General features: G+C 58.3%; 1 protein-coding gene across 3 annotated transcripts in view; it reads left to right on the top strand.

Moving 5' to 3' along the window:
• The window catches only part of CAPN2 (calpain 2), a 50,976-nt gene that overhangs the window by 23,283 nt on the left and 7,388 nt on the right, over window positions 1-20,305 (top strand). The window contains 13 exon segments of one of the 3 annotated variants that reach the window (NM_001195722.2): window positions 7,789-7,907; window positions 8,287-8,420; window positions 9,370-9,538; window positions 10,176-10,259; window positions 11,461-11,546; window positions 12,260-12,334; window positions 12,971-13,131; window positions 14,093-14,262; window positions 15,302-15,313; window positions 16,470-16,681; window positions 17,919-17,955; window positions 18,670-18,735; window positions 19,832-19,889. In NM_001195722.2, the coding sequence (NP_001182651.1) occupies window positions 7,789-7,907; window positions 8,287-8,420; window positions 9,370-9,538; window positions 10,176-10,259; window positions 11,461-11,546; window positions 12,260-12,334; window positions 12,971-13,131; window positions 14,093-14,262; window positions 15,302-15,313; window positions 16,470-16,681; window positions 17,919-17,955; window positions 18,670-18,735; window positions 19,832-19,889 (1,383 nt within the window). 3 annotated transcript variants of the gene reach the window in all.

Raw genomic sequence — 20,305 nt, forward strand, 5'->3', positions numbered from 1 at the left:
TCGTATGTCATCTCCGAAGAGCAAATGCAGGGGTTGTGTTAGCTACTGCAAAGGCAGGGGCGGTCTTAATGGAGCCTTTTCCAACTTGTTTTTGTCAAAACCGGAATCTTACTGTCGTTTGGCAAATATTTGTCACATGGGCATCCATCCTGTGTTGTTTGCTGTGTGCATGCTGGCAAGGAGCTGTGGGGTGGAGTTGGTCTGGCCTGCTTCTAGTTGCATGCTCCCTCATGGGGAACCCCCAGCAGGCCCTGGCTGACACGGCCGTGGCCATCGGTCATCCCTAGCAGCCGCCTGACTCCCCGGGGAGGCGCAGGGGCTGTTAGATGGGCAGTGCCCCTGCGCTGACCCCTCTCCCCCTATTCTTGTCCCACAGGCTGGCCAGGAGGGGCGCATGAGGGCCAGTGAGTCAGAGTGCCTTAGTGTTTGCAAAGGCCACGCCTCATTCCACGAACCAGGGGCGCAAACCCTGACCCACAAACCATAAAGGAAAATAGCCCTAAAGCAAAGACAGTCCAGAAAGAAGAGGGTTCAGGTCTGGAGAGAACAAGGCCGGGGGCTGTCCAGGGCACCTCAGCTGCTGCAGGCACTCGCCCGAGGGCCGTGGACACATCTCCTGTGGCCTTGGGGAAGTCGTGGAGAACCCACCAGGCAGGCCCAGAGGGCCCGGGGGATGCTGGCTGTGTGAGACATCAATGGGGAGAGGGTGGTTCTGGGCGCCCCTAAGTCTGAGCTTGCACCACCCCACCCCCACCACCTTGTGAGATTTTTGAGGTGCTCCGAGGCGTCTCCGCACTTGACCTGGTTAGCTGTGTGTTTCGCAAGCTTACCTGACCATAGAACGTTCCCTCAAGGAACTCCCACTCACTTCTTGAGGACGGAGTTTCCCCAGAACGCACTCTGGAGAGACACCGGAATAAGCCAGATGACTGGCTGCTCCTGTCTCGAGGACTTCCACCATAAAGCAGCATTTGCATCTCCGAATAACTGACAGGAAGCTCTCCGTTTGGCCTGTGAGCAGGACACAGTCTGGAGGATGTATTGAGGGCACTAAACTAAGGCTTTCGGTCATAAAAACGATCATCTGAGTGCACAAAAGGCTACATATTGCTCATTTCCTTACCCATCACCCGGAAATCCCTCCAGGTCGCAAAGTTCTGCCTCACCCAAGGGAGAGGCACTGTGCCGGCCTCTTTTTTCCTCCCCCTTTTGTGTTTCCTATTTTTCTGTGTGGCACAGCAGGTGCACACTGCTCTGTGCCTTGCTTGGTTTTATGTGATGTCTCTGGGAGATCCCAGCGTCCCGGTTCCCTTTTACAGTTGTGGAGGTGTTCCCTACGCAGACGGCCCGCTGTGAGGGCGTGGCCGGCTGTTTCCCAAGCCGCCGTGGCGACAGTGCGGCCTGGCGCTGCTGTGTGTCCTGCGTGTGTGTCTACAGGCGGGCTCGTGGCTGGTTGGGCAGGTGGCTCGTGGCCTTTAGGGAGATGGCCCCCATGAGAGAGGTGTCTCCCGCGCCTCTCCAGATCGTCACGCTGTTTGATCTTTGTAATCTGAAAGGTGAAAGCGGTATCTCGGTGTAGTTTTTCTTCACATTTCTTGTATGGTGTGTGAGGATGAGCACCTTTTTCTTTGAAGGCTTATATGTTTATTTGAAAGGCAGAAAGATGGGGGGGGGGCGGGGCGGGGAGACAGAGAGATCCTCCACCTGCTGGTTCACTCCCCCGTTGGCCACAACAGCAGGGCTGGGCCAGGCTGAATCCAGGAGCCTGCAACTCCATCCAGGTCTCCCACACGCGTGGCAGGGCCCAAGGATTTTAGACGTGTTCCGCTGCTTTCCCAGGTGCATAGCATGGAGCTGGATTGGAAAATGCAGTAGCAGGGAGTGGAACCTGGCACTCTGACATGGAGTGTGGTGATGCACTGACCACCTGCCTTTTTTTTTTTTCTTTTTTTTTTTTAAAGATTTATTTATTTGACAGGCAGAGTTACAGACAGGTAGAGAAAGAGAGAGAGAGGTCTTCCATCTGATGGTTCACTTCCCAATCGGTTCCAACAGCAGAAGCTGTGCCAATCTGAAGCCAGGAGCCAGGAACTTCCTCCAGGTTTCCCACAAGGGTGCAGGGGCCCAAGGACTTGGGCCGTCTTCTACTGCCTTCTCAGGCCATAGCAGAAAGCCTCCCTTGATGTAGTCAAGAAAAGAAACTTCCGTTTCTACCAAGAGGGAGAGTAACGTTACTGTTCCAGAATTGGTATACTTTTTCTTTTTTCCTTTCTTTTTGGGATTCACCACCTCGTATACATTGAATTGGGACTGCCCTCTACAAAGTTCCCGGTAGCTCGTTGTAAATTCTCCAATGACAACGTGACGAGGCACTGTTAGTGAAGAGTTAGTGAAGAGTTAACCTATTAAGAGTCATTAATGTGTTCTTTCTCTGTTAGCTCTGCTTATATACCCGCCCATTTTTCTAGTAGGCTCTGATCCTTTTTCTCTTTTTATCCTAGAAAAGTTAACCTGTGAGCTGAGATCAGAAAAACAGATATTTTTTTCTGTGTCATTTTTTTTTTCTCTTTGGTAGAGCATTTTGTGGTTTTTACCATGTAATTTTTTTTTTTTACTTTAGTTGAATTTATCTTATTTTGAACCAAAATATTAGCTTTAAAATTTTATAGCTTCCAGACCATCATTAGCTATCCCGTCTCCACTCTGAGATTATACCAAAATTCTCACATTGTCTCCTGGAATGTTTATGAATTCATACAGCTGTTATGTTTATATTAAACCCCATTATGATATATATCTTAAAATATAAATAAGATACATTATGTAAACCATGAGGTACAAAGAACACAAAAGGCCAGGTTTATCACATTTATGTGCAGATAATGTGCACATGAAAATATGTACATAAGTATACTGTTAGCTGTTGATCTATAAGAATTACTCCATTTAGAATTTGTCCTTGTGACAAGACGAACTGCAGCTTGGTTTCTTGCTGCATGGACGCTCAGTTCCAGTGCCACTCGGACATGGCGCTCTCAACCAAGTCCCCGCGTGGGTACCTTCCCTGGACGTTGTGAGCTCAGACACTGTGCTGCACCGTGTGATCGCAGCAGCCTGACGCACACTGCAGCGGCGGATGGTGCTCCCTTCCCTTTCAGATTGTTTTCTGGCTGTGCTTTGGCTTCAATTTTTCCTTATAAACCTTAGAATCAACTAAGTTCCAAATGTTTCTTAAATCGTATTACTACTATTATATTAAGTGTATAGGTAACTTAAGAGGAAATAGCATTTTTGTGATAAATTTGAGGCAAGACTATGGGCCAGTTTTTTAAAACAGAGGTGAATGATGGTCTGAGCCCCTCCAGGAGCCAGGGAGGTCCCCTCTGGGGGCTCCACGCTCCCCTGGGGGCTGAGCCCCACCAGCAGCTGCAGAGGTCCAGGGACACCCAGCTCCCGCAGGAGAGCAGGATGGAGGGTGGAGACTGGACGTGGCAGCTGCGTGGAAAGACAGCTGCGAGGCGTCAGATGCTTGGGCCCCAGGAGGTGCTCGGTCCCCAGGAGGATTGTTTCTGCTCTGAGATAAGTGGGGTCATTACAGATGGAGAGTTAGCAACAGATAAGAAGGGTAAACAGACTTTTTACCTGGACTGGGAGGCCACAGGCTTCCAACTACTGGAAAACTCACCAGGAGGCAGGCTGGGAGCTCTGCAGAGCATTGGAACCAGCCAGCCTTGGTTTTATCCAGACTAGTATATAACTGCCCCAAACTCGCTCAGCACAGGGAGACTCCATGGAGTCATGTGGGGGCACCCAGAAGAGAAGGGTTCCCAGAAGTTATCTTAGGGGAGGTGGATTCTGACATTGATGGGGAGTGCCCCAGGCAGGGCACACTGAAGGAGGCTACTGCTGATGGGGCTGTGTAACAGGTGTCCTTGAGGGAAGAAGCCCTGTAGCAGATACAGGCCAACCAGGTGGAATGAGAAGGACAACACCGTACAGCCCCCAGGGTACATCAAGTCACCTGTCAAGGACAGATGGCCCCAAAACAGTGTCCTTTGAAGTTGAAGTAGGTGACTTTGAAATGACGGCAGCCTATTTGTAGCTTATCTATGCAAACTTATCTGTTAAAAACATGGGTGTGCTTTACACAAGCAGACCTGGAAGCCACTATTAGCTGGGACTGGGGGGTGCACCACAACCTCCTTTTCCTCGCCTGTGAAATAGGAGGATAATGGTAGCTACCTGGAGCTGTTTTGTGACTATGAAATGAGCTAATGCAACCATGCACGCAAAGAGTTCGCTCAGGGCCTGGCCCACAGTAAGCCCTAGTGAACAGAGCTGTTAGGATCCTTGTGTGCAGATCTTCTTCCTGGGAAAGCTTTTATGAGCAGATATTAAAATAAATAAAAGAAATTGGGTGATAAGGGCACTTCCTGACTTAGTTAAAAATATTTTGCTCGCTGGGGTGAGGGAGAGAAGTAAGGAATCAGAACTACACAACAGGACTTCAGATGCTTCCACCTTAATGGTCTCCCTCAACTCCAGAAATTGGGAAACGAATGAAAAACTTTTGGGATCTTTGGAAAATGTTTCCTCCCAACAGCACCGAGCTCAGCACCACTGTCTGGGCCGGGTGAGGGCAGAGCACGCTGCTGTCTTGGTGAATTATGTCACGTGAAACAGGTGACAGGCTTAGTATTTCATGAAGCCATGGGTATTCGCTCTTAGAAACACAGTATAGCATTTAAGGAACCACCAGCTGGTTACCCCGTCGCTTGAAATTTGAGTTGCAGTCAGATATTCCTAGTGGGTCTCTCCTTAAAGGAATTTGATCCTTTTAACCAAAAGAAAGCACTATCAAGGTGTAGTTCCTACACAACACCCTGCATCTGTCTTTTTTAAAAAATGCTTGCTTTTTATTTTAATCTACTTGAAAGGCAGAGTCTCTCTCACACACAAACAACCCTACACCTGTCTTTCATTCACTGGTTCATTCCCCAAATGCCTGCAACAGCTGGGGCTGGGCCAGGCCGAAGCCAGGAGCCCAGAATTCCATCCAAGTCTCCCACTTGGATAGCAGGGGCCCTGGCACTTGAGCCATCCTCTGCTGCCTTCCTAGACACATTAGCATGAAGCTGGATTGGAAGTGGAGTAGCCGGGACTTGAACTGGCACTCCAGTACCAGATACAGGCGTCCCCGGTGGTGGCTCACCCCACTGCACCACAATGCCTACCTCTCAAAACTTGGCATTTGGATTCAGAGGCTCTGCGTGTGAGGCTTGCCAGTTACCTACTCCTTAGACTTCATCCCAAACAGCTGATAATCAGAACCATAACCACCTCATGAGATTACTGTGAGGACCAAATGAAACACGCATAACGTTCTTTCTTTGAAACATTCATTCGTGTATTTATTTTCATTTTATTTGAATGTTAGAGAGACAGAGATCTTCCATCCACTGGTTTCCTCCCCCAGATGCCTGTAACAGCTAGGACTGGCCAGGCCAAAGTCTCCCGTGTGGGTGGCAGGGACCCACGTATTTGAGCTGTCATCTGCTGCCTTCCAAGATGCACATTAGCAGGAAGTTGTAGCGGGAGTACAGGAGCTGGGACTTCAACCAGGCACTCCAGCATGGGCTGTGGCATCCTAACCACTGTGCCAAATGCTCACCCAAATGACCTTTCTAAACTGTCAAGTAGGGGGGAGCTTTGGCCTGGGGAGCTTTGGCCGTGTTCTGTTTCTGAGTGCCTGGGTTCAAGTCCCAGCCCTCCTCCTGACTCCATGACTCCAGCTGCCTGCTAATGTGAACCCTGGGAGGCAGCAGGTGATGGCTTAAGAACTTAAGTTCCTGCTACCCACGTGGGAGCCCTGGATTGAGTTCTCAGCTCCTGACTTCAGCTTGGCCCAAGCCTTTGGTGAATGAATCAGCTGATGGGAGATTTCTCTCTCTCTGCCTCTCAATTTTTTTTTTTTTTTTTTTTTTTTGTCAGGCAGAGTGGACAGTGAGAGAGAGAGAGACAGAGAGAAAGGTCTTCCTTTGCCGTTGGTTCACCCTCCAATGGCCGCCGCGGCCGGCGTGCTGCGGCCGGCGCACTGCGCTGATCCGATGGCAGGAGCCAGGAGCCAGGTGCTTTTCCTGGTCTCCCATGGGGTGCAGGGCCCAAGCACCTGGGCCATCCTCCACTGCACTCCCTGGCCACAGCAGAGGGCTGGCCTGGAAGAGGGGCAACCAGGACAGAATCCGGCGCCCCGACTGGGACTAGAACCCGGTGTGCCGGCACCGCTAGGCGGAGGATTAGCCTAGTGAGCCGCGGCGCCGGCCAATTTTTTTTTTTTTAATTTCAACTTAAACTGTGAAGTAGTATACCAATGGTAGTTACTTGTTATATATTTTTTCCACCTGTTGATGGAAAGAACATAGACTAGAAGTGGAGAGACCTGAGCTCCAGTCCTAGCCCTGCCGTGCCGGCCTCTGGAGCCAGGGAGATGTCCACAGGGCCCCTCCGTGTGGGGGGCAGGGTCAGTGCAGGACAGGAACGCAGGGCAGTCCTTCCATCAGGGCAACTTGCGTGTTCCCAGGAGGAGAGCAGGTGCAGTCCCAGCACCGCGGCCCACACAGGAGCCCTGGCAGGTGTCCCCATGCACAGCCTTGTCACTGGCATTTATGAGCCTCTGAGAGCTTCATGTGGCCATTTCTCAGTGTCCACGGGGGACGTCTCGCTGAGGAACCATCAGTGAACTTTGGTGACGTTCTTAATAAGCCTGTCAATTAGCAAAGGTAAACCCGACAGCGAATTAAACTCACCCGAGGCCATCTGCTGTCATTGTCACGACATTTTAGGAGCGTGCCTGCCCCAGGAGTGGGCTGAGCACCCCCAACCTCTTCCCAGACCCCTTTTGTTTGTACTGGGCAGCAGCACGCCCCCGCCCCCGCCCCCGCCCTGCGCTGTCTCGCACTGTCGCGGGCACCAGCTGCAGGACATGGGGATGCTGAGTGTTGCCGCGGCACCACGTGCATGCTGGTGCTCTCACCATGCCCCACTTTCATCCACCTTTCCCAGAGGAGGGTCCTGAGGCTCGGAGGGGCCAGGCGGCCCCACCCAGCCCTGCCCGGGAACCCTGGCAGACCCACAGACCTATGCACACCGACTCATGGCTGATCCACCTGCATCACCTGCACTCCTGCCGTTGTACCGCCTGCTGGCACTCTTCCTCATCTCTCAGCTCCTCTCCTGGGCGGAGTGGGCCACCTCAACCCCTTCCCATCTGTCACCATGTCCTCTTCCTCCCACCCAGGCTCCCTTTAGAGCCTGTCTTCCCAGGAGCCTCTGCTGGCCACACTGGCATCACTTACCCTGCAGACGGCCCTGGCTCCCAGGTGCCGGGCACAGGTCAGCCAGCTTGGGGTTCTGGGTCTGTCTGAGAGGGAATGTCCCCACCTCCACCCAGCCACCAGCACAACCAAAGCACTCCTCAAGGCGAGCATCTGGCGCAGCTGTTAAGATGCCGCCCGGGAAGCGGTTGCCCCGTATCAGTGCCTGGGGTCCTGATCCCAGCTCCCTGCTCACGCACACCCTGGGAGGCAGCTGGTGGTGGCTCAGGTACACGGAACCAGAGGCAGTTCCAGGCTCGTAGCTTGGCATGGCCTGGCCCTGGCTGCTGCAGGCATTTGAGGGATGACACCACGCAGGCCCGTCACACCCCCTCAGGGAGGCCCGTGTGCGGCAGCACCCGTCGGCTCAGGAGAGGTGAGGCTGGCACTGAGCATACCCGTGCTCTGTCCACAGGTGACTGCTGGCTGCTGGCGGCCATCGCCTCGCTGACCCTCAATGAGGAGGTCCTGGCCCGAGTCGTGCCCCTGGACCAGAGCTTCCAGGAGAACTACGCAGGCATCTTCCGCTTCCAGGTACCTCGGGACTGTGCCACGTCTCCTCACGGCCCCCTGGGTGGTCTCCACTAGTCAGCCCCTGGTGTCTGCAGACTCACAGGACCGCGGCCGGCCTGCAGAGGACACTGAGCGAATGCAGGGAGCTCCCAGGCCGCACACAGCCAGGGACCTGGCAGGGGGCCACAGAAGGGGCTCTTGGGACCTGAGGAGTGGGAAGAGCAGGGGTTCGGGGAGTAATTCATTCCCAAGTTACAGGATTTCTAGGAGGTGGTGTGGCGAGGACCCTACTGCAGCAGGAGGACTTGGAGGGACATCTCCCCAGAAGCCGGGGCCGGGGCGGAGGCTGGGGTCCCAGGGCTGCCCGCTCATGCCACCCCTCCCTCCCCGGTGCCCGCAGTTCTGGCAGTATGGCGAGTGGGTGGAGGTGGTGGTGGACGACCGGCTGCCCACCAAGGACGGGGAGCTGCTGTTCGTGCACTCGGCAGAGGGGAGCGAGTTCTGGAGCGCCCTGCTGGAGAAGGCCTACGCCAAGTAAGTGAGCGCACCCTGCGCCCGGGGCTGCCCGGAACGCCTGGGAGCACCCTGAGGTGCAGGCCTGTGCTGCAGAAGGGACCCTCCGGGCCCCCTCGGGCTCTAAGCTCGAGGAGTGCCGAGCGCAGGGCCCTGGCCCCCCTCCGCCCTGAGAAATGCCAAATGCACAGGAACCAGAAGGGGGCTGAGGGGGCCCCGGGAGGCCCTGCTTCCTTAGTGGCTCACCCCGCAGTTTTATCAACTGCGAACAGCAGGGTGTTGCCCATCGGGAAGAGTCCCTATGGCAGAGACAGGACGCTCAGGGAAGCTCGTGTCCTGTCGCTGGTTAGAACTGATTTCCCCAGGCGTCCGCCAGCCACTTCCCACCAGCTGTGCCAGGGCACCGCCAGCCACTTCCCACCAGCTGTGCTAGGGCACCGCCTGCTCTCCGTGGGAAGCCCCACGCCAGCCCTCTCCAGGGCGGCCTGCTCTTGGCCATGCCGCCTGAGCTCCCTCCATGAAGTGCCCCCACTGAAAGGCAGCCCCGGGCCCCAGGGGCTCACAGGAGGCTGCTGGGGCCCAGAGCTCAAACGCTAGATTCTCAAAGCTTTCAGAGCCCAGCCTCGGGTGGTCCAGAGCCCGAGCCCAGGCTGGCACAGCACCTGTCCTTGGGGAAGCGGCTGCATTACTAGATCGTCATCTCTCTGGCTTGCTCTCGGTGCAAACAGCCCATTAGCAGACCTCACCTCCCCGACAGGATGCTGGGGCGGCAGCCTGGGAGGCTGGGTCAGACCTGTGCTGAGGTCCTTCCAGCTCCAAGGTGCTGGGAGGCTTTGAAAACACTTCGCAAAGCACCAGAACCACAGGAGCTGTGCCCTCCTTGGCACCCAGGGCTGCAGGCAGAGCGGGGGGCGGGGGGGGTGGTCTCTGGGGCAGCTCCTGGAGTTGGCAGCCCCATCCTCTCCCACAGGATCAACGGATGCTACGAGGCGCTCTCGGGGGGCGCCACCACCGAGGGCTTCGAGGACTTCACGGGGGGCATCGCCGAGTGGTATGAGCTGAAGAAGGCCCCTCCCGACCTGTTCAGGATCATCCAGAAGGCTCTGCAGAAAGGCTCTCTCCTGGGCTGCTCCATCGATGTAAGCCCCCGCCTCCCGCCTGAACGCACCCCAGTCTGTACCTGCTGAGGGGAGGCCCAGCAGCACCCCAGGAGGCCCCACCCTGTCCACAGCACTCATCACCCAGAAGCCAGGGCTGGCCAGGCAGGGTGTGTGTGTGGGGGGGTGTCCTCCGCCTGCCGGGAATCACCCCCTACTCCGAGATTGCTGCCCAGAGAACCTCTGCCAGCGACGGGTCCTGACGCCCCCTGCAGGGTTCGTGGGTCTGTGTGCAGAGCTGAGAAGGCCCAGGAGGCAGATCTCAGCAGGGCATGGAGGGTGGGCAGGTGTCCTGATGCAAAAGCTGTGCCCAGTACCCAGCCCTGCCCCCTACGGGTGACCAGAAGCCCAGTAGACTCCCTAGACAACTTCCCTTCTGCGGAACGCGGGGTGGCCCTTCCTCCAGTTGTCCAACCCCAGAAACATGGGGGCAGGAGTGGCTTCCTGGAGTCCAACATAGCGAAGCAAATCCCCACTCCGGAGGGAAGTCGGGGCCGCCGGGCTGGGGGCTCCATGCAGCCTGGAGCTCTGTGAGGCTGGGCCGCCCACCGGCCCTCTCTACAGGGCGGGCCTGCGGGGCCCTGAACACACCACGTTCACACGAGCGTCCCCGTTCCAGATCACCAGCGCCGCCGACTCGGAGGCCATCACGCTGCAGAAGCTGGTGAAGGGCCACGCGTACTCGGTCACCGGAGCCGAGGAGGTAACCCTCTGCTGGGACGCGGGGTGGGCCGCCGCCGTGTTCCTCCCGTCCCCGCAGCTCCGGTGGGTGCGGCGGCGGGGCTGTGTCCGCGAGCCCGGCGGCGCTGCCGCGCTGCCCCCTGGCGGCCACACCGGCGCGCTGCAGGCGTCCGGCTGGGCTAGGTGCTGGCGCAGCTGCCTCCCCGCTCCCAGGGCCAGCTCAGCGCAGTCAGCCGCAGTAGGCATTTTAGCGTCTCCAAGTGCGTTCCCATCAGATCGCACAGAGGCCTCCCTGCCCGCGGTCAAATGTGCCTCTGCCTCTCACCACAGAGGGCCTGCGAAGCTTACCTGAGCTCATTGCCAACCCCGACGCGGAAACAGTAGCAACATCCAGTCCAAGCTGGAGGAGCTGACACATTGTACTCAGCGGGCTGTGACTGTTGAGTTCACTGTTAAGGACAAAACCCAGACCAGACCCGGGTCTGCTGACATGTCCCTGTCCTTCGCTTTTTTTTTTTTTTATCTTGGACTTTAAAAAGTTCTTTCCCCTCACACAGACACACACATGCTTTTATTTTTAAAAATGTTGAGTCTGCAGAAAAGTTGGTAGAAGGACAGAATAAGCATCCAAGCACTGCCCCTGTAGATGGCACAGCGATGACGTTTCGCCACATCCGCTTTATCTCTATGCACAGTCGGAAGCCACGGGTGTCCTGAGCTTTGACTCCTAAACGCTGCAGCATTGACCCCCACCCATAAGCGCGAACCCTTCCTCGTGCCCGCTGCTTCCCGCCGCTCACTCCGTCGTGTCACTACTGTGCAGTCCCTATGGGCGTTTTCCCAGCTGCCCAAGATGTCCATTCAGCCACAAGCCCATCTGCTTGTTCTGCCCTGCGCTTCTTCAAGTGGGAGGGCTGCTCTGAGCTCCGTGACACGAGGGCCCCCGTGTTGGTCAGCAGTGAGGTGCAGGGGTCAGCGTGGTTTCCAGAACCGTGTGTACATGCCTCTCACGACCCCAGTCCCGCAGGAGTAGAGCCCTGGGAGCTCTGGTTCCCGGGTCCCGGAGCTGGGCAGTGGTGAGGGGCTGGGGCAGGGGAGGGTAGCTCCTTCCACCTTTTCTGATGGGCTGTCATCCTGGCTCATGCTGCAGGGGCTTGGGCCCCAGCCCCTCCAGGCCTGGCTGCCCTCAAGCTCCGCCTCCCGTCTTTCATCTCCATCTTCAGGTTGAAAGTGCTGGGAGCCTGCAGAAGCTGATCCGCATCCGCAACCCCTGGGGAGAAGTGGAGTGGACCGGGAGGTGGAACGACAAGTGAGCAGGGCTCGGCGGGGAGCCTGGCGGGCATGCTTCTCACGGGGCGGGGAGGCAGTGTGCCTGGCTCTGGGAAACACGGCTCCAGGAGCACCGGCCATGCACGGGGGGGACCATGGGGCAGGCAGGCCCTCCGAGGGCCCCCGGAACCAGGACAGCGCCTGCAGCAGGCTGGGTGCAGGGCTACAGGCCCTGGGCTCCGTTGCCCGTGTCATGGTTCTTCTTGGCCCTAGCTCAAAGTTCCCTCTATGGGTCTTCACAGGGAGAAAGTACATCCCTCCTCGCCAGCACTTCTGTTCCCAGGCCGTGAACTGGGTGCAGGGACCACAGAGCCCATCCTATCTTGATTGCCACCAGGCTGAGCTCCCACTGGGGCCTCTCGCAGCTTCCTCCCTGCTCCTCCGCAGCCAGCACCTGCAGCCCTTCTCCCTCCTCCCTGGCCACAGCACACGGACACCTGCCGAGGCCAGATGAAATCCTCGTTGGGTTTTCTGTTGCCTTTAAGCGTGGCCATGCCTGGTGGTTTGGTCAACAGATGCTACTTCTCTGATGGGCTGTGTTCATTTTCTGGATTCTTCCTTGCGCCCGTCTCCTGGGATAAGGTGCCCTAAAGTGCTTTAGGTGCGGCCGAGTGCTCAGGGCTGAGCCCGGCTGTCACTGGGACGTCCTTGTCCTGCGCTAGTTTTTACCACCTCCCCTGACTTTGCTTGCAGCTGCCCAAACTGGAACACTGTGGACCCGGAGGTGAGGGAGAGGCTGGCCGAACGGCATGAAGACGGCGAGTTCTGGTAAGACAGGAGGGGCCCGGGACACACGTGTCAGCCGGTGCTCTGCCGCACGGGGGCGCGCGTGTTGGCCGGGGCCCTGCCATAGAACCCTGCCCAATAGAGAGTCAGACAGAAAGCAGTCTGTCCAGGGCCCAGAGGCTTGGGGTTCTGGTTTTGTTATCTCAGGTTCACTCTCAGACCCTGGCCAAAACTGTATCTGAACTCCTTTCCTGTTTCCATCTCAACAATGGGGTTCACACGCTGAGCTGCCTTTGGCAGGCTAACGCGCAACTCCCACAGTGAGGTTCCCAGCCCAAGGACAAGCAGGGCCAAGGTGGGGCTCTGGAGACTCAGCCCTGGACCCCAGTCCTTGGGAACAGGGGTTGGCCTGCACGGCTGTGTGTGTGCATCGCCCTGGGGACCCTGTGTATGCACGCGGCACACCGCTCGCCCCGAGTGCCCACGTCCGCCCATGGCTCCCCCTTGTCCAGAACAAAGTTCTGCGCCTCAGAGAGGTTCAGAGTCGCCCAGGTGGAAGGTGGCAGCACTGCTTCTGGGCTTTGGGCCTCCTGACCCTGGGCCCGCCGCCCTGCATGGTCCCAGCAGCTCAGGGCCATCAGTGTGTCCTCCACTAACCAGTGTCGCTGCTTTTGCCAGGATGTCCTTCAGCGACTTCCTGAGGCACTACTCCCGCCTGGAGATCTGCAACCTGACGCCCGACACCCTCACCAGCGACACCTACAAGAAGTGGAAACTCACCAAGATGGACGGCAACTGGCGGCGGGGCTCCACCGCGGGAGGCTGCAGGAACTACCCGAGTAAGGGCGGCGGGGACCCCGCTGTCCTGTCTGTCTGGGTTTCCGTCTCTGTGTTCTCAGCCCCCTTACCTCTTGCATCCGCTCGCCGCCCACCTTGGCAGAACCCAAGATTCCTAAGCTGTCTTCCCAGGCCCTGACCCCATGCTGTGCCCGCTGAGGCCTGCTCGACCCCCCTGCACACCCAGGAGCTACTGCACCTGCGCAAAACCCAGGCAGCTGAGTTCAAAGGATCACCTCGCCCACTGCCCCCGGCAGCCTGCACGCCAGGCCCCTGCCGTCAGCTGTGGCCCTCTCATGGGCCCAGCCCTTGTCATCAGCTTGACCCCTGTGCCGTGGTGGCCTGAGGGTCAGCCACTGTCTAACCGTGTGACATCTGCCCTTGTGGGGCACACAGAGGCTGCTGGGGGCTGCACCGAGTGCTCTGTGGCTGCTCTTCCACCTCTTCCTTCGCAGACTCCTCGGGCCACAGCGGGAGGCTGGGAGGGGTCGCACGATGCCCAAAGCCATGCGCCTGCTGGGATGTGAACCCAGGCTAGACCCAGTCATGGTGGCCCTGTAGGGCTGTGTGTCGACTCTCTGACAGATGAAGGCGCTGGGGTCGGTGGCATGCCAGGACCCAGAGCAAAGATGAGGACTGGCTGGCTGCCGCCCCTGCCACTCGCACGTCCTCCCCTCAGGGATGTGGCACCTCCGGGTCAGGGGTCAGCAGCTCCCCTCTCCCCTGCCACAGAGTAAGCGCTGCTGGGTGGGTCTATGGGCCCAGGCCCCTCAGCCAGGCCAGCAGTGCCCATCTCTGACCTCGGTTAGAGCCCAGCGAGGGGGTGGTACCACCAGGGGGCGCCACGGCTCTAGCCACCCAGCCAAGGGGGAGTCCCGGCTCAGGCCGCCTAGGGATCAGTGCAGGTGCCGGGCCCCGTGTGCACCTGCTCAGGGCCCGGCTCCTCTGCCCCTCCGGATGCAGACACTTTCTGGATGAACCCCCAGTACGTGATCAAGCTGGAGGAGGAGGACGAGGACCAGGAGGACGGCGAGAGCGGCTGCACCTTCCTGGTGGGCCTCATCCAGAAGCACCGGCGGCGCCAGAGGAAGATGGGCGAGGACATGCACACCATCGGCTTCGGCATCTACGAGGTGCGGCTCCCGCAGCCCGAGGCAGGGAGGAGACCCCAGGCCTGGAGCTCGGCGGAGGCAGTGTAGAGCCATGGCCTACTCGCTGCACATAGCCGCTGCATGCCACCTGGGCCCCCAGCCCTTCCCGCACCCCCCAGAACAGAACGCAAGGGGCACTTCAGGACACGGTGGGCGGCACTGAGCCGGCAGGAGCCCAGCAGAGCCGTCAGCTTGGGCCGTGGGGAGCTTGGGACGGGAGGACAGGGGCTCCCCGTGGGCCCTGCTGGCTGGAGCCCTGGTATGGTGTGGCTTGGTGGGCGGAGCCTGTGATGTGTGGAGCCCCTCCCGGCTCCTGGAGGCCCGTGTGCCTCAGCCCCGTGTGGGAGGTCACGGCAGCAGCCATGGGGTGACATTTGCACCGAGGGAGGTGGCAAACACTGCGCATCAGACCTGCCACCCTGCTCCCCCGCAGTCTGTGGGCCCCAAGAGGCATCAGGGAGGGGGCCCTGGCTCACCCAGCACTGGTGACCTGGCTGCCGCCCCTGGGCGCTGGTTTCACACCTGTTCACCCTCTTGCCAAGTGGAGCTGGGGAGCAGAAGCTTCAAGGAAAATGCAAAGTGAATCTGCAGCCCTGCCCTCTGGGCTTGTGTTCCACCGTGGCCTCCCACAGCTGGTGCAGGTCACGAGGGCCGCTTGGTCCCATTTCACATGTAAAGAAGCCGGGGCCTGAGAGGAGCCTGGGCTGTGGCTGCCGGTGGCCGGCCCCGCGGGCTCCTCGCCTGGGGGGCCTTCTGCCCAGCTGTCCCGGGCTGGGAGGGAGGGGGCTGCAGCCAGCTGGGGTCTCATCTCTGCTTTGGTTTAATGCCCTGTAGTTGGGGCTGGCGGGCAGGGCTGGGTCTCGTTGGCATGGAAGTGCTCGGGGAATGAGCTGGTGTGCGGACTTGGTCGATGCTGCTGATGCAGTAGAGAAAAGGAGGCGAACGCGGGGCTGGCGTTCTCATGCGCTGTGTTCCCAGGGTCTGGGGTGAGGGCCCTTCATTCATCTCCTTTATTTTGCAGGTTCCAGAAGAGGTACGTTTGCCACGCATCGGCTTCCACCTACCCCCGGGGGCGCGGGTCCACCAACATGGAAGAGATGGACTGCCAGAGCCAGGGAGTGGTATAGGGCTTGGCCAGGGGCTGGGGTCCTGGGTTCTAGTTCCAGCAGTCTGTGTGGCTCCAAGAACAAGGCTGAGTCGAGGCAAAGGTGCACCTGCAGGCTGTACCATAAGAACGTGGGTGCACAGGGAAAGAGGCCGGGGCCCAGTTCCCAGGCTGCGCGTACTCAGACAAGGCACACATCCCTCCTATAGCTCAGTTTTCTTTTAACCTCCAGGTCTCCTCTCCCACATGGGCAGTAGGGCCCAAGCAGTTGGGCCATCTTTCCCAGGCACATTAGCAGGGAGCTGGATCAGAAGTGGAGCATCAGCCTCGAACCGGCACCCATATGGGTTGCTGATGCTGCAGGCGGAGGCTTAACCCGCTGTGCCATAGTGCCAGCCCCGTCAGTTTCCTTTCTGATAAAAACAGGCAGCTGTCCTCTTCACCAGAATCAAATGCTGGGAGGCCGGGACCAGAAGGGACACCGGAATGAAAGGCCCCGCTTGGGGTCGGTGCCGCGGCTCACTTGGCTAATCCTCTGCCTGCGGCACCGGCACCCTGGGTTCGAGTCCCAGTCGGGGCGCCGGATTCTGTCCCGGTTGCCCCTCTTCCAGTCCAGCTCTCTGCTGTGGCCAGGAGGGCAGTGGAGGATGGCCCAAGTGCTTGGGCCCTGCACCCACATGGGAGACTGGGAGGAAGCACCTGGCTCCTGGCTTCAGATCAGCACAGCACCTGCTGTAGCAGCCATTTGGGGGGTTAACCAACGGGAAAAAAAAAAGGCCCCGGTTGGCGGGGGCACTGTGGCCTGCTGCGCCGTGTTCTTGTGTGGCGAGCTGGTGCACCTGCTGGCCCTGGCCCCCCTGGTCCCACAGAACACACCAGCCCTTCTCCCTCAGTGTGGTCTTTGCTTTTACTCGTGTGTCACCCACCACACAGAATGATTCCTGCTGTGTGGAAAGCTGGGGCTCCCTCTGCACAGCTGGGTGGCTGGGGTCCCTTGTTCTTTTTCTCTGGCACGATCCAGACCTGGCCTCTGTGATCCTCATATTTGCCACCACGCCCACTGACCTCTGCTTCGACTCATCAGCTACGGGGGCAGACCAACATCCACCTCGGCAAAAACTTCTTCCTGACCACGCGGGCGAGGGAGCGATCGGACACCTTCATCAACCTGCGCGAGGTGCTCAACCGCTTCAAGCTGCCGCCGGGGGAGTACATCCTGGTGCCCTCCACCTTCGAGCCCAACAAGAATGGCGACTTCTGCGTCCGCGTCTTTTCCGAGAAGAAGGCCGACTACCAGTAGGTGGCGTGCTGCCTTCCTTCTGGCCTGGGGAGGGCGGGGCTGGTCACGGTGGCCGGCAGCGACCTGCAGACGCTCACCTCACCACGGTGTCTGTTTCCAAGCCGTTGCTTTCGCGTCGACCGCTGTGCTGGGCTGGCTGGGAGCCCAGGCCTGGCACCTGCTCAGTGCTGGGCACAGCTGGTGCGATCCTAGGATCCCTGGAGGAAGCCTGGTGGAGGTAGTTTAGTCCCCACTGACAAGGAAAAGGTGACGTGAGCCAGTGTCACTGGGCTGACCCTGTTCTTTACCAAACCCAGTGCTGTCCCTCTCTGCCAGCCACCGTCCTGGGATCCTCAAGTCCCTGATGAGCTCCCCACCCGGTATCCTCGTCCTGGGCTGTGACTCCTGCTGCAGATCCCGGCTGTGAGCACCAGGAGCCTCCTGGCTCCTGTGCCGTGCTGCCCTGCTGACAGGCTCTCAGCCCGGCTTAAGAAGCCAGGGGCAGAGTGGGCACCTGGCGCAGCAGTTACGTCGCCACTGAGGATGCCCACATCCTGAGTCTGTCTCTAGGTTCAAGTCCTGGGTACTCTGCTTCCCACACAGCTTCCTGCTAGTGCACACTCTGGGAAGCCACAAATGATGGCCCAAGTACTTGGGTCCCTGCCCTCCACGTGGGAGACCTGGACGAAGGTCCTGGCTCCTGGCTTCAGCCTGGCCCAGCCCTGGCTGTTGAAGGCAGTTGAGGAGTGAACTGGCAGCTGAAAGGTCTTTTGGTCTCTCGTTCTCAATCTCTGTCTCCCTGCCTTTAAAATAAACTAGAAAGTTAAATAAGATCCCAGGGGCCCAAAGAAGACCCTCCTAAGCCTAACGACCCTCACCCTGGAGCAGAAGGCCCCCGCCCGCCGCACAGGATGTCGCTGGGAACACAGCAGCCGCTGTCGGAGCCGCAGGGGTCACAGCCTTGGCAGGCAGTGAGCAAGCAGGCCTTGCGAGGGCAGGGAGCGTTTCAAGTGGGACCCGAGTGCTGTCCCTGCCCCACGCCCCAGGGGAGACTGCCACCTGATGGAGACCAGAAACGCACACACAGGACCCCCCAGTGCCGCGTGTCCTCTCTGCCTTCACCTCTGCCATGTAGGGCGTCACAGGACAGAGGCGCCGCCTGCCCACCAGCCGCCCTGTGGCTCTGCATCTCAGCAGGGCTTTCCTCTCCGCCCTCGCCTGCCTTCCATTAACGTCATTTCCTTCTGTTTCCAGAGCTGTCGATGATGAAATCGAGGCCGACCTGGAAGAGGTACTTGTAACTCCTTGAACTCCCTGCACTGCCCTGGACAGCCAGAAAGCAGAGAGACAAGTGGTAGCTCCCAGGGCTTAGGCGCCCCTGGGACTCCACCGTCAGACTTGGAAGCGAGGACACAGCCCTGGGGTCCGGGCCATCATTTGCCTGCTAGCGTGTGCTGGGCCCGCGTGCACGGGGTTGCCACTGCTGCACCGAGCAGTGCCTGCTTCCTGTATACGATGGCCATGCAGGGTGACACGACTTCTCCAGTCTCCTGCAGTTCTGAGAATGTGGCACGGTGGTAAATCCTGAAGGGCTTTTAGGGCTATAATCTAGGAATTTCAAATAGGCCCAATCCTTACAAACCCAAAGCTGAGGAGGGAAAAGCCCACAGAGGGCAAGGAGCTGGGTCCCCAGGCCCTGAGGTGGCTCCGTGATCAGCTGAGCAGATGCCAAAGCCTGTGCCACTTGTGGCCCCGAGGGGGAGCCTGAACAATCTCCAGCGGCCTCATGGACTGTGTGCACAGCTGTCAGAACCCTTCCAGAACATTCCAGTGATCTCTGTTAGTCTAGCTCACAGAGGGCCGCTGGGGTTGGATTCGCAGTTTACACACACTCCCTCACGTGTTTACACGGGGTCACTCGTGTTGTCCGGCAGCTTAGATCTCCACGGGGGGCGGGGGGGACGCCTGCTCCCCACTGACCCCGTCACCGCGCCTTGCCTTGCAGGCCGACGTCAGCGAGGATGACATTGACGATGGATTCCGGAGGCTGTTTGCCCAGCTGGCAGGGGAGGTAGGTGCTCCCGGAAGCACAGCTGTGCTCTGATTGGCTTGAAGGAAAAGGCAGGGTGGGCACCGTGGCACAGCTGCTGGAGACATCCACGTCCCACATCCAAGTGCCTGGTTCAAGTCCTGGCTACTCCACTTCCCATCTAGCTTCCTGCTCATGTGCACTCTGGGAGGCGGCAGATGATGGTTCAAACATTTGGGTTCCTGCCACCCGGCCTTGGCTTGGCTCAGCCTCAGCTGTTGCAGGCCTTTGGGGAGTGAACAGGGGACGGGAGATTTCTGTCTCTCCTGTTTGTCTCAGTGCTTTTTAAGTGAAAATAATCAACGATTTTTTTTATTATAATAAAATTTTTAAAGATTTGAGGGGCTGGTGCTGTGGTGTAGCAGGTAAAGCTGCCACCTGCGGTGCCAGCATCTCTAATGGGCACTGGTTCGAGACTCAGCTGCTCCACTTCCGATCCAGCTCTCTGCTATGGCCTGGGAAAGCAGTAGGAGATGGCCCAAGTCCTTGGGCCCCTGCACCCACATAAGAGACCTGGAAGCAGCTCCTGGCACCAGCTCCTGGCACCCAGCATCTGATCGGCCCAGCTCTGGCCGTAACAGCCATTTGGGGAGTGAACCAGCAGATGGAAGACCTCTTTCTCTCTCTGCCTCTCTGTAACTCTTTTTTTTTTTAAAGATTTATTTTACTTGAAAAAGATTTATTTAAAGGCAGAGAGAGAGAGAGAGAATCTTCATCTGCTGATGTACTCCCCAAAAATGGCCACAACAGCCGCAACTGGGCTGGTCTGAAGCCAGGAGCCAGGAGCTTCTTCTGGGTCTCCCATGTAGGTGCAGGAGCCCAAGCACTCGGGCCATCCTCTGCTGCTTTCCCAGGCTCCTTAGCAGAGAGCTGGATCGGAAGTGGAGCAGCCAGGTCTCAAACTGGCACCCATTTGGGATGCAGGCATTGGCTTTATCCGCTATGCCACAGTGCCAGCCCTTAATTGTTTTTAAAATAAATGTAAAGGTGGCCTACTTTGCATGCATTGTACGCTGGCTGCCTTGGGCTGCGGCCAGCTCCTGCAGGGCCCTGACACCGCTCTGTCGCATGCCCACAGGATGCAGAGATTTCGGCCTTTGAGTTGCAGAACATCCTGAGACGAGTCCTGGCGAAGCGTAAGTGTCCCCTTGTTGCCGGGCCCCCCGCTGGCACCTTCCTCCGTGGACACTGTCACCCTTCCTTCCCATCGCTGGTGTGGGCTGCCCGGGCTAAACCCTAACCCCTGCTCCTGTGTAAACAGCCTTCCTCACCGCCAAAGCACTAGACCTGGTGTTCAGGGTCCAGAGACCAAAGAGCTCTGCTTACCACTCTGTCACCCAGATCAAGTTATGTAAGCCGACTCATCTCCTTACCTGTAAAATGGGCGTATTACCACTTATCCGCCCAAGGTGGCTGAGCACCTCAGGGGAGGCAGGCTGCAGAAACCGCCTGGCTGTGGCCTGTGTGCCCTCCGTGGCAGCTGTTACAACAGTGAAACGGGGAGGAAAAGCTGAGCACGCCCAGATAATGGGAGCCACAGTGCTGTCCTGAG

Source organism: Oryctolagus cuniculus, chromosome 13, assembly GCF_964237555.1.
Source record: "Oryctolagus cuniculus chromosome 13, mOryCun1.1, whole genome shotgun sequence".
Lineage (NCBI taxonomy): Eukaryota > Metazoa > Chordata > Mammalia > Lagomorpha > Leporidae > Oryctolagus > Oryctolagus cuniculus.